The following is a 13,231-nucleotide window of genomic DNA, read 5'->3' on the forward strand; positions in this document are numbered from 1 at the left end:
TAATTTCATGATTAACTTAAAGCAAAAGACATAACACACACATACAGGACAGCTGCCTGTAGCTCTCTCTCTCCCGAACTGCCACCTCCGGCCGCCTTTATCCCTCTCATGTGCTTGATTAGCCCGCCCTCCTTGCCACAATAGACAACGGACAGACAGATAGATAGACAGACAGACAGATGCATAGACAGATACAGACAGATAGTGCAGACAAACAGATAGACATAGATAGATAAACAGAAAGATAGACAGACCTACCGACCAACAGACAGACAGACAGAATAACAGACAGTGGAGACAGATAGACAGATATATAGACAGACAGAAAGATAGACAAATGGACAGACAGACACAGGCAGTGGAGAAAGATAAACAGACAGACAGACAGTGCTGACAAACAGACAGATAGACACATAGACAGTGAAGACAGACAGTGGAGACAGACAAGCAGACAGACAGACACATAGATAGTGGAGACAGACAAACAGATAGTGCAGACAGACAGAAAGATAGACAGACAAGCAGACAGACAGACACATAGATAGTGGAGACAGACAAACGGATAGTGCAGACAGACAGAAAGATAAACAGACAGACAAGCAAACAAACAAGACACAGACAGTGCAGACAGACAGATAGACAGACAGACACAGACAGACAGACAGATAATGCAGACAGACAAACGGACATAGAAAGACAGACAGATAGTGCAGACAAACAGACATAGATAGATAAACAAAGATAGACAGACCTACCGACCAATAGACAGACAGACAGAATAACAGACAGTGGAGACAGATAGACAGATATATAGACAGACAGATAGACAAATGGACAGACAGACACAGGCAGTGGAGACAGACAGACAGACAGATAGACAGACAGACAGACACATAGACAGTGAAGACAGACAGAAAGACAGACAAGCAGACAGACAGACAGACAGACACATAGATAGTGGAGACAAACGGATAGTGTAGACAGACAGAAAGATAGACAGACAGACAAGCAAACAAACAAGACACAAACAGTGCAGACAGACAGACAGATAGTGCAGACAGACGAACAGACATAGAAAGACAAACAGACAGTGCAGACAGGCAAAAGACAGACAGACAGACTAACAGAAAGACAAATAGTGCAGAGACACGTGTAGTAAAAGAAAAAGTGATTTCACAAAACGAAGCACTCTAGTTCACCAAAGTCTTACAATAAACAATATTTACACAAGATTAATGTAGAAAACTCTTAATTTGTCATGTATTGAGGCACAAGAAAGATTGTCTGAAACACAAGAAGCTTTTAACCAATGACATTTTTAATCAACTATTTTAAAAACAGTCAAACTTAAATATCAACTCGCATGACAAAGAACACAATTAGAATTTGTTTTTAGAAAATTTCAGCAATAATCACGGTCAAAAAATATGCAATGTTTTTATATAAAAACTGTAACAACTATAAAACACTTTAGTAAATACATGTCAACTATATGTCAAAAAACAGCAACGTGCAAATCAGAATATTTATGATGAATCACTTTCCGACAGTTATATTCTTTAAAGTGGTCTTCAAAATGTTTTGCAGGAATAAAAAAAAATATTTTGAAGACATTGAACACATTTGCGAAAAAACCTCTGAAACCCGAGGTGCAATTTTCACTGTTCTAAAGTAATGGATCTGGTACCGTTTCTGTATTTCATATGGCTGCGATTCAGAGGTCCATCATTTTCAAAGAATCTCAACAACTGATAAATACGATTGTCTCTGGCTCCAAGGCATGTTAGAAAAGGCAGCGAAAACAATTGCGTTAAGGCACTTTACATTTCATGCTATAACCACTGAGGTGTCGCAGGAAGCATGCACATACATACAGTAAACCTGATTGCCAATGAGAAGCTGTAACTAATATTTGGCCAGGTTCTTTTTCTTCAAAACAGTGAGAAGGTTGTCAGACATCAAATAGGGTCGTTCTGGGCTTCCGTCATTTCTCTCCAGGTCCTCCACTGTGATGAATAGAGAATGTGAGAAAAGTGTTGAGGAACATCCGTCCAATTATTTTGGCCTACATTAGTTGAAGCTACAGTACCAAAACTGTAGTTCACGCATGTTGCTCCAAACCTATCTGACTTTCTTTTGTGGAAAAAGAGAGATGTTATAGCCTCAGTCACCATTCACATTCATTGAAAAAAAAAAAAAAAAAAAAAAGGATGCAATGAAACTGAATGGTGACTAAGGCTAACATTCCACATACAGTAGTATCATCTTTTGTGTTCCACAGAAGAAAGAAAAGTCATATGGGATTGAATATGAACCAAGATGAGAGAATTATGACAGAATTTTCATTTTTGGGTGGAACAGAATGAAGAAAAGCAACAAGAAACATTCAGGGATTCAACTAACACATTTTAGACACAATGCAGACAGACCTGCAAAAAAGCTCTTACAGTATTTATTAAAGATAAAAACGATTGTTTACTGGACAGATTAAATAGCACAGCATCCAAAGGAGTGGAGTAAAGAACCATTCAAAAGACAGCAGACAAACAAAGTTATAAAGAAGATTATTAGACAAATCACAAGGCAATAAGGTGTTTTTTTAAACCAAGATTCAACCAATCTTAAAGTGCATTAGGGAAAATATAGCTTACAGTTTGAAGAAAGTGCAGCGATTGCAATGCTATCATCAGCAGCTTTAGATTTAAAGGCAACATTATTGAGGTTTAGAATTTGTCTACGATAGACACAAAAATATAAACAGTTGGATAAACTACGTATTGACAGACACCGAATGTGTTTACATGCACAATCATAAGCCGATTATGCTTAATAATGCTAAATCATTTTTCCTGAGCAACCACTGGGACGCACCATGAGATTCTGATTGCTGCTGAACTGTTTTCTGGTTCCGGTCTCCATAAGAAGCAATGTAAAAACTACCGAAATGAGCAATCCAGATGGAGAATGACCACCATTTTATGTGTTAGTTGGAGTAAAAATAAGTTCAGGCTTAATTTATGTGGTAATCAAAATTATGGCACATATGCTCTCGATTGAGCGTAACTTGTATTGAACCCGGAATATTCCTTTAAGCAAAAAACGATGAGTACACTACATTTTTGTACACCTTTACTGGCGGTCTTACTGGCTTATCCAAATTGTGCAAGTGTTGTATGTATAACGTTTTACATTTTGATGCCAAGTGCAGAGAATGATCAGATCATTTCAAACCTTATGAACCTGTAAACACATTTTCTTATGTTGTCTAATTTTTTGAATACACTGATTTTTAATAGTTATCAGAGTTCCAACATCTTCGTTTAAAAAAAAAAAAAAGAAAAACGACAACTTGTTTGTCAAGACATGACATTTCTTGTATGCTCTGGTCCAGTTTTTGCTTGATCCATTTTGCACATACCGTCTCCATGTAGCATGTGTATTTGATAAAAAAAAAACAAATCTTTCAAGTTCATTATGTTTCACTCTAGTTGGTTGCATACTCTGATAGAGCTGGCATCGAGAATGGCACCATTCTCTAAAGGGGTCATGTCATAAGGAATCAAATTGTCCTTAATATTTTGACATTTAAGAGGGCATTATACTAAAAAAAAAAACATGCTGTAAGTTTCAGAACTCAAAACTTCCTCTCCAATCTGAAAAGAGCATTTATTGTTTTTTATCTACTCTGCAAAAACGACACATTTTGAAATTGTCAACATTATGATGTCATAATACATTGTCATTTCAATAGCCCCGCTTCCACAACATATATAAATGTCATGGTGAACCGATAAGAATAGCTCAAGTACTTCATTTTACATTTACATTTATTCATTTGGCAGACGCTTTTATCCAAAGCGACTTACACAAGAGTGATAATACATCATGAGCGATTCATCTTAAAGAGACAGCAGTATGAAAAGTGCTGCATTACAACGTTTCACTAGCATCAGAATAGAAAGACAAAATAGAAAGTGGTAGTGCTGCTACTGTAGTTTGCTTTTAACCAATGAAAAGATTAAAGCTGATGTATGTAAATTCTTCGACACTAGCGCAACCGAACGGAATTGCAAAAATAAACGTTTTCAGCTCTCTGAATACGCCCCTCATCTGTCACTGTCCAAACAGTCAGAGTCCCGCCCCCAACTCACACCACTGGTTGAGTAACGTTGTTGTGGCGGGTCTCGGCGGGTCGCTCAGAACAAACACAGGAATTTTTATAAAATAAAATAATTATTATTTGTAATAATTTTAAAAAAAGTATTCGGAGCAACAGTATGCTGACTTTTTTCAGTTTTCGACTGTTACTTCAGTCGGAACAACTGTAGTAGTTTTTTCGCGCTTCACATAAATTGGGACATGTAGCTATTAATGATCGCCCTGACTGAGTGCTTTAAGGGGATTTTGTAAATCACTTGCACATTTAAATTTTTTTAGTCTTGGAAAAAACAGTTCCACGAGTGTTAGCGGGGGTGTTTGCGCCTCAAAGTGTTTGCCAATCATAACACAGTGGGTGTGTATATTAAAGTCTTAAAGGGGACAGCACAGAACACAAGGTGCCAGAGACAGGGTGGGAAAAAGTAATTTAATACTATATTATATATTTTTTTGGTGCAAAAAACTTCACTAACATTATAAGTGAACCTCAAGAAAAAAGCTTTAAAAAAATCATGACATGACCCCTTTAAAACGCTCGTCCCACTTCTGCTCACAGTCTGCTCTCTGTTCCATTGAATTAGCAAAATCTGCAACCAACTGTACACCAATTTCTGACATCCATATGCAGTTATTAAAAAGCGGACATGTCATATGGTGTGTCACAGATGCATGTCATATGCCATATCTTGCCAAGGGCACCAGAATCACTATGCGAGTTTAGTGTTCCCCCACCTCCGAAAACTGAATTTAACCCCTGTGTGCATGTAAACACACTCGATAAGAGACACTTGTTGCACAAAAAGGCATCTTACATCTGACAGCACTGACAACTGAAACTCATTACAACTTATCCATGCTTATTATGACTATATAAACTTGACCATTCTCCAATGTAAGATTATACCACATCGGAGACATTTCATAATTTTCGACAGCATTACTGGTGTTAAACATCATTGTCCTGTTTTGTTTGGAGCTGAATTGTCTCATCACGTGAAGCAAGGCTTCGAGCTGCGCCGTCATCCAGGTCCTTCGTCAGAATGTCGTTGAGCGCCGCGGTCATGTAAAACGGCCGTTCCACAGAGCCGTCGTTACGCTCAAGGTCTTCACCTTTATGTCGTGTTAATGTGTTTAATAGTGTGAAGTGCAGAAGTGTGTTTTTGAGTGGTTAAAGGTCATAAGAGTGTAATTATTATGTGCAATAAGTGTAAAATAAAAGAAAATGGGGTGTGACATTTAAATAATGAGCAACAGATGTTGAATATGAGGGTGTGGATAGAAAAACCAAAGAGGGAACAATAGAAAGAAAGAAGAAATAACATTAAAAAGGGAGATAAAGAGAAAGAATCAGGTTATTATTACAAGAGGAAAGCTTTTCAGTCCCATTTAAACACTTGAATTAGTTAGGGAAGTACAACAGATAGAATAGAAACACCTCATACCAGAATATATCATTGAAAGGCAGCTCAAATTCTCAGTTTAAGTGCTATAAGAGGTTAAATAAGAACGAACCGAGCTACATGCACTGCCATGCTTATTAAAGCTCATTAGTAGCATGATGCTCAAGGAAAACATTCAGAACTATATTCAATATATGGATAAATAATATGGATGACTGTAACATCTTTATAAAAACCTAAAAGTGTGGAGTGGAGGATTGTTTATTTTTCTTCTGCCATACTTTGATTTAATTTTCTATCTTCTTTAGGTCCCAATGGCTTGATATTTTTTTATTTATGCTACCCGTTTCAAAACGTATTATTAGCAAGTACTCACAAAAGCAGAGGAAGAGTGTGTCCACACACATGGCATAAACGCTGAAAAACCCGTGGGCAATGAGATAGGAGCCCACCAACACCGTCTGAAAGAAAGAATGTAACATGTATTAAGGCAAATCTCAAGTAGCACGCTGGATGTGCAACTAAATGGCACACCAAAAACAACTATGAAGTGAAAATGTACCAACCAGGTTTTTTGGTTCCATGTCAATATCAATATATGCATTAAGATATATTTTTTTAAACCACATTGCTCGTTCATGCAAATATCATCATTGATGATTGCTAGGACATTGCTACATGGCTGTTAATGTGCGAGTGCTATGCAGTTACTCAGTAGCCTTCTGAGTGGTGCAAGTCCAAAGGGATTTCTTTCACCCGTTTTATTGTCTGCCATGCAAATATTGTACATTCAATTACTTGATAATAGCACACCTTTCCTGAACAGCCACACGATTCGAGGTAGCGTTCAGGTCACAATTTAGCTACCTGGCTTTATAGAAAAACAAGACTATGCCTACATTTTTGCAAAATGATAGTTCTAAGTATTACGGCAGTTTCCTGATGAAATTAACACCAGAGGTGCTAGTGACTTGTAAGGCAATACATTTTAACATTTGCATTAAATAATCAACTACATTTACAAGCTTGTTCGAGTGTGATCAAATCGCGCTGTAGCTTAACTGATAAAACAGTGCACTTGCGATGCAAAGGACCGGGGTCTGGGGCCTGTTTCTCGTACGTCACTTAATACATCTGAGATGATATGATGATTCCAGGTCTTCTAATCATGGTAATTCCTCTCTAGCTATTCTTCTAACGCATGAGCGGATTTGATTAGAATATCTGAATTGAGTTGTCTTAGATAATTATGCATTCCTGTGTTTACTGAAAAGGGCACATGTATTGATACTTGAAACTATGATCAGCAATGCAGTGATTGGTTGGTGACACGACAATGCAATGACGTCATAAACTTAGGTAAAAATATGAATATAATATAAAACATTATAAGTATTTATTTATTGATATACACTTATTTAAGTAGATTTGTTAATTGTATATTCATACTGTATATAATATTATAAATATATACCGATCAGCCACAACATTAAAACCACCTGCCTAGTATTGTGTAGGTCCCCCTCCTGCCGCCAAAACAGCGCCAACCCGCATCTCAGAATAGCATTCTGAGATTATATTCTTCTCACCACAATTGTACAGAGTGGTTATCTGAGTTACAGTAGACTCTGCCAGTTCGAACTAGTCTGGCCATTCTCTGTTGACCTCTCTCATCAACAAGGCGTTTCCATCTTCAGAACTGCCGCTCACTGGATGTTTTTTGTTTTTGGCACCATTCTGAGTAAATTCTAGAGACTGTTGTGTGTGAAAATCCCAGGAGATCAGCAGTTACAGAAATACTCAAACCAGCCCGTCTGGCACCAACAATCATCCATGCAATTAACTAATCAGCCAAAGTGAAGCAGTAAAGTGCATAAAATCATGCAGATACGGGTCAGGAGCTTCAGTTAATGTTCACATCAACCATCAGAATGGGGAAATAATTTGATCTCAGTGATTTGGAGACTTTTATTATGTCTTGACTTTTGATTTGCTAATTTATTCTTCTTATTATTTTAATGTACTTACCTACATGAACTTCACAAATGCACGAGGGCATAAAAGCTCCCTTTAAAAGCCTGCATTCTTACATTAAAGTTTTCTATTTTATTATTTAAAACACACATTTCTAATGGCACAAATGCAGACATCGCTCTTTTATTTAGTCCGTTGCATCTCTTGAGCTGTCTGCCTTGAAGTTAATGCATGTAAAACTGTATCAAATGTAAGATTTATAAACAATTATGAATTAGATTACTTCCTAATGACTAAAGCGGAACCTCTAAATGAGAAAAATGGGATTAACCTATTATTAACTACGATATTACTGTTATTATTTTATTCTATATTATTATTAAAATCATAAATATACAAAATTATCACCTCTGTTTCAAAAGGGTGCTCTCGTAAGGATAATGCAGCTGCTCAGACAGACTTCCAGTATCACGTCTGCTTATAAATGCATGATGTAATCCTGTTAATGTTAAATAAGCCTGCTCCCAGGTAGGTTTAAGCTTACAGACCTGTTGCCATGACAGCAACTCTGATATGTTCTTCGAAGAACGTAACAATCCAGGATCGGGTCAAATCTTCACCAATGAAATCCAGATAATTCCCTAATTAATGCACGAAGAACGGGTCCCTGAAGAGCATTCGCGTCGACACATGAGCTGAATGACACTATCGGTTAGGTTTAGGTGTGGGGAGGTAGGTAGGTTTTGTTGATTTGAAACTTGATAGAGCTTTAACCTTAAAAACCTCATCTGTTTTGGAGAAAACTGAACTCTTTTAGCACGACATAGTGGACATTTCACCTTGGAACTGATTCGAAACAGGTAGGGAACCATGTAGTATTTTGCAAAAATGAATTACAATTACATATGAAAAAAACACATCATGTTCATTTATATTACCAAAACACTGATCCCATTTAACTCAACCAGTCACACTCATTCACTTACCAAAATAGGGACCCAGTAGTAATGGAGACTGGGTGTAGCACCTTTAAATGCATCAGTATGTCCGGAAAAGAAGAAGAAAGCAAAGATTCCTATAAAAAGAGGAAATTAGATCAGAAAGGCCTCCAGGTCGATGTTTTCACAGTGATACGTCTACAACCACACTTCTAATGTTTAATTGTCTCTAGTCAAAAGAAGCAACACACACTTACCCACAAGCCCCACAATAAGGAGTTTTCCAAGGAATAAGATGAAATCGGTGACCTTATCCAGAACTACCACCCTTTCGGAAGATGAAACAACTTTAAAACATGTTATATGTTAGGTTCAATTAACAGCTTTTGGAGTCATAATGTTGATTACCACAAAAAAAAACAAACAAAAAAAACAGACTCATCCCTACTTTACTTTAAAAAACAATAAATAAACAACTGCGGTTACAGTACGGCACTTATAATGGAAATAAAAGGTGAACATTAAAATATTCACTGTTTCAAATGTATAGCCACAAACTTAAAAATTATGTGTTTACATGATAAAATCGCTTATCTGTGTAAAGTTATATACAATATTATAACTGTATATACAGTTGAAGTCAAAAGTTTACATACACCTTAGCCAAATACATTTAAACTCAATTCCTGACATTTAATCGTATAAAACATTCCCTGTCTTAGGTCAGTTAGGATCACTACTTTATTTTATCACATTCCCAGTGGGTCAGAAGTTTACATACACTTTGTTAGTATTTGGTAGCATTGTCTTTAAATTGTTTAACTTGGGTCAAATGTTTTGGGTATCCTTCCACAAGCTTCTCACAATAAGCTGCTGGAATTTTGGCCCATTCCTCCAGACAGAACTGGTGTAACTGAGTCAGGTTTGTAGGCCACTTTGCTCACACATGCTTTTTCAATTTTGCCCACAAATTTTCTATCAGATTGAGGTCAGGGCTTGTGATGGCCACTCCAATACCTTAACTTTGTAGTCCTTAAGCCATTTTGCCACAACTTTGGAGGTATGCTTGGGGTCATTGTCCATTTGGAAGACCCATTTGCGACCGAGCTTTAAATTCCTGTCTGATGTCTTGAGATTTTGCTTCAATATATCCATATAATTTTCCTTCCTCATGATGCCATCTATTTTGTGAAGTGCACCAGTCCCTCCTGCAGCAAAGCACCCCCACAACATGATGCTGCCACCCCCATGCTTCACGGTTGGGATGGTGTTCTTCAGCTTGCAAGCCTCAACCTTTTTCCTTCAAACATAACTATGGTCATTATGGCCAAAAAGTTCAATTTTTATTTCATCAAACCAGAGGAAACTTCTCCAAAAAGTAAGATATTTGTCCCCATGTGCACTTGCAAACTGTAGTCTGGCATTTTATGATGTTTTGGAGCAGTGGCTTCTTCCTTGCTGAGCAGTCTTTCGGGTTATTTCAATATAGGACTCGTTTTACTGTGGATATAGATACTTGTCTACCTGTTTCCTCCAGCATCTTCACAAGGTCCTTTGCTGTTGTTCTGGGATTGATCTGCACTTTTCGCACCAAGTACGTTAATCTCTAGGAGACAGAATGCGTCTCCTTCCTGAGTGGTATGATGGCTGCGTAGTCCCATGGTGTTTATATTTGCATACTATTGTTTGTACAGATGAATGTGGTACCTTCAGGCATTTGGAAATTATTCCTCATGCTTTCTGAACCACTCTTTCACAATTTGAGCCCGATGAATCTTGGCATTGTCATCCTGGGATATGCCCGTGCTGTCAGGGATGAAAAAATCCATTGATGTGATAACCTGTGCATTCAGGTAGTCAGCTGACTTCATTTTATTGCCGCATAACGTTGCTGAGCCTAGACCTGACCAATTGAAGCAACCCCAGATCATAACACGGTAACACTTTATTTTAATGTGTCCTTGTTACACATATTACATGTATTTACTATAGTAATAACAGTCAATTATGCATAATTACAAGCAACTAACCCTAAATCAAACACTTACCCTAACACTAAACCTATAGTAAGTACATGATGTTAATCAGTAATAATCAGTAATTAATGTGTAATTACACTGTAACAAGGACACATTAAAATAAAGTGTAACCCATAACACTGCCTCCAGAGGCTTGTAAAGTGGGCACTATGCATGACGGGTGCATCGCTTCATGCGCTTCCCATCTTGCCCTGACGCGCATATCACTTTGGAATCTGGACTCATTAGATCACATTACCTTTTTCCATTGCTCCACAGTCCAATTTTTATGCTCCCTAGCAAACTGAAGTATTTTTTTCCTAAGTAGCCTCACTATCAAGTGGCCACACAGCTGTTTAGTCCCAATCCTGTAAGTTCTCGTTGCATTGTGCGTGGAAATGCTCTTACTTTCATTATTAAAAATAGCCGTGAGTTCTACTTTCGATTTTTTATGATGTGTCTTCAAGCGTTTTATTGATCTCTGATCACGATCATTCAAGATTTTCCGAACACATTTCTTCTGTGAAGCTGATGGTTCACCACAATCCTTCCAGGTTTTAATAATGCATTGGACAGATCTTAACCCAATTCCAGTGATTTCAGCAATCTCCTTAGTTGTTTTCTTTGCTTGATGCAGGCCAATAATTAGCCCCTTCTGAAACACAGTAACATCTTTTCCATGACCACGGGATACGTCTTCCGACATGGTTGTTTAAGAAATAAGAAGCTACACCCTGCATCAGTTAGGGTTAAAAGAACTGTTGCCAGCTGAAACTTATTAATCACTGCAATAATGATCCAATCATAGGCTCTTAAGTATCTGCATATTTCAAATCCAAACGGTGACTTTTTTTTTGGGCCAGGCAGTGTATTTGATTTTAATCACACTACAATCATGTTAACACATATTATGTTTACATGTCATGGCTTTACTTTTAAAACGGTGTGTATTTTAAAGTTTACGGACTGGCCCAATTCACTTCCATTGCTTATGTCATACTGTAAATGTATTTATTTTTAATGGAACAATTTGAAAACAATTTTTGTGGTAATCAACATTATGCCACAGATGTGGTAAATTGAGCTTAACTTGTATTGAACCAAAAACATTTCCTAAATGAAGTCTAGTTTACTGCAGTGCCAGGGTTTTACCCACCTGACTACATTTCTCATTAGAAGAAAGAAGGCATCTCGCGCTGACCTGCAGAAGTTCTTACCGTATATGGCCACCTGTGCGAGAGAAGACAATCACTCACAGAAAAATCTCATTTTATTCTGCAGATGTTGTAAAGAAATAATCTTTACGGTTTATATCATAAAGCAGGTTTTCCCAAATGCGGGCCATGCCAAGGATTGCAGAGATGTGTGAGCTCCTTGAAATATTACAAATGTTATTTTACAAGGCAATGAAATTAGCATAAATCTTTTTCCTTTGCTCTGGACAGAAGAAAAACTTTCAAACCAAATTTTTCAATATAATAATCTTAAAGGGAACTGACATCACAGTCAGACATCATAAGGATAGCTGTGTTGATTTAAGTTAGCTGTTCATTGCGGATAGTTTTTTTTTTTATGACTTTCAAGTAGGGATGGGACAATATATTGAATTTTGATATATCGCGAACCAACAAAATGACAAACCATATCGTGGCATAACTCGATATTTCGAAATTTGCAGCACTGTTTTCAGTCCACGTCATCATATATGAAATGACCCATCCAACATCATAATCTCTCTATCGCTTGATTTTACCCCACTGTGCTTTTTTCTACACTGTTTACAGGGTTCAGACAAGGTCCTTAAAATGCTTAAAGTGCTTGAATTTAGCTATTAGAAATGCAAGTACTGGAATACCTGGAAAATCACCTTGTTTTGATGAAACGTGCTTGAGATTAAAACTAATCGTTTCCTCCGTGTAATGTGTGTCCATAAAAGATGAAGCACACTCAACTTTCATTGAATAATGTGTCTTAATATCATTTCTGTTCTTTACAGTCAGATAAAAAAGTAAAAAGAAGGGGCCTGGGTAGCTCAGTGAGTAGAGACGCTGACTACCACCCCTGGAGTCGCGAGTTCGAATGCAGGGTGTGCCGAGTGACTCCAGCCAGGTCTCCTAAGCAACCAAATTGGCCCGGTTGCTAGGGAGGGTAGAGTCACATGGGGTAACCTCCTCGTGGTCGCTATAATGTGGTTCTTGCTCTCGGTGGGGCACGTGGTGAGTTGTGCGTGGATGACTCGGAGAACAGCGTGAAGCCTCCACACGTGCTATGTCACCGCAGTAACGCGCTCAACAAGCCACGTGATAAGATGCGCGGATTGACGGTCTCAGACATGGAGGCAACTGAGATTCGTCCTCTGCCACCCGGATTGACGCGAGTCACTATGCCACCACGAGGACTTAGAGCGCACTGGGAATTGGGCATTCCAAATTGGGGAGAAAAAGTGGAGAAAATAAAAAATGAAAAAGTAAAAAGAAATATTAATTTGAATCTCACGCAGCATTGATACGCTAAAGAAACCGAGAGATTCTCGTTGATGTTGGCTGAACCTGAACACTGAGGCGCTCGTTGAACCCTTAAAGTGACAGTAACCTTTTTAGCGTTTCTTGTACAAATGAATGTAAACTCAAATGTAATTACTTGTAAATTGTACACATTATTTCAAACAGTGATAGCTCATTTCATTATTATATATACAATTTCATGATATAATATTAATATAATGTAGAATTTTTACAAAGTT

At 37.7% G+C, this 13,231-nt stretch overlaps 1 protein-coding gene across 4 annotated transcripts in view; it reads right to left on the reverse strand.

The window, feature by feature from the left end:
• Nucleotides 1-1,761: 1,761 nt before the first annotated feature.
• LOC127451570 (choline transporter-like protein 2) overlaps nt 1,762-13,231 on the reverse strand; it is a 45,832-nt gene continuing 34,362 nt past the window's right edge. For 3 of the 4 annotated variants that reach the window (XM_051716327.1, XM_051716328.1, XM_051716326.1), the window contains 5 exons: nt 11,645-11,718; nt 8,728-8,798; nt 8,519-8,607; nt 5,935-6,019; nt 1,762-2,006 (listed from right to left, as the gene is read on the reverse strand). In XM_051716327.1, the coding sequence (XP_051572287.1) occupies nt 1,906-2,006; nt 5,935-6,019; nt 8,519-8,607; nt 8,728-8,798; nt 11,645-11,718 (420 nt within the window). In that variant the 3' untranslated portion in view covers nt 1,762-1,905. The other variant, XM_051716329.1, reaches the window with a different exon arrangement.

Source organism: Myxocyprinus asiaticus, chromosome 14, assembly GCF_019703515.2.
Source record: "Myxocyprinus asiaticus isolate MX2 ecotype Aquarium Trade chromosome 14, UBuf_Myxa_2, whole genome shotgun sequence".
Classification (NCBI taxonomy): Eukaryota; Metazoa; Chordata; class Actinopteri; order Cypriniformes; family Catostomidae; genus Myxocyprinus; species Myxocyprinus asiaticus.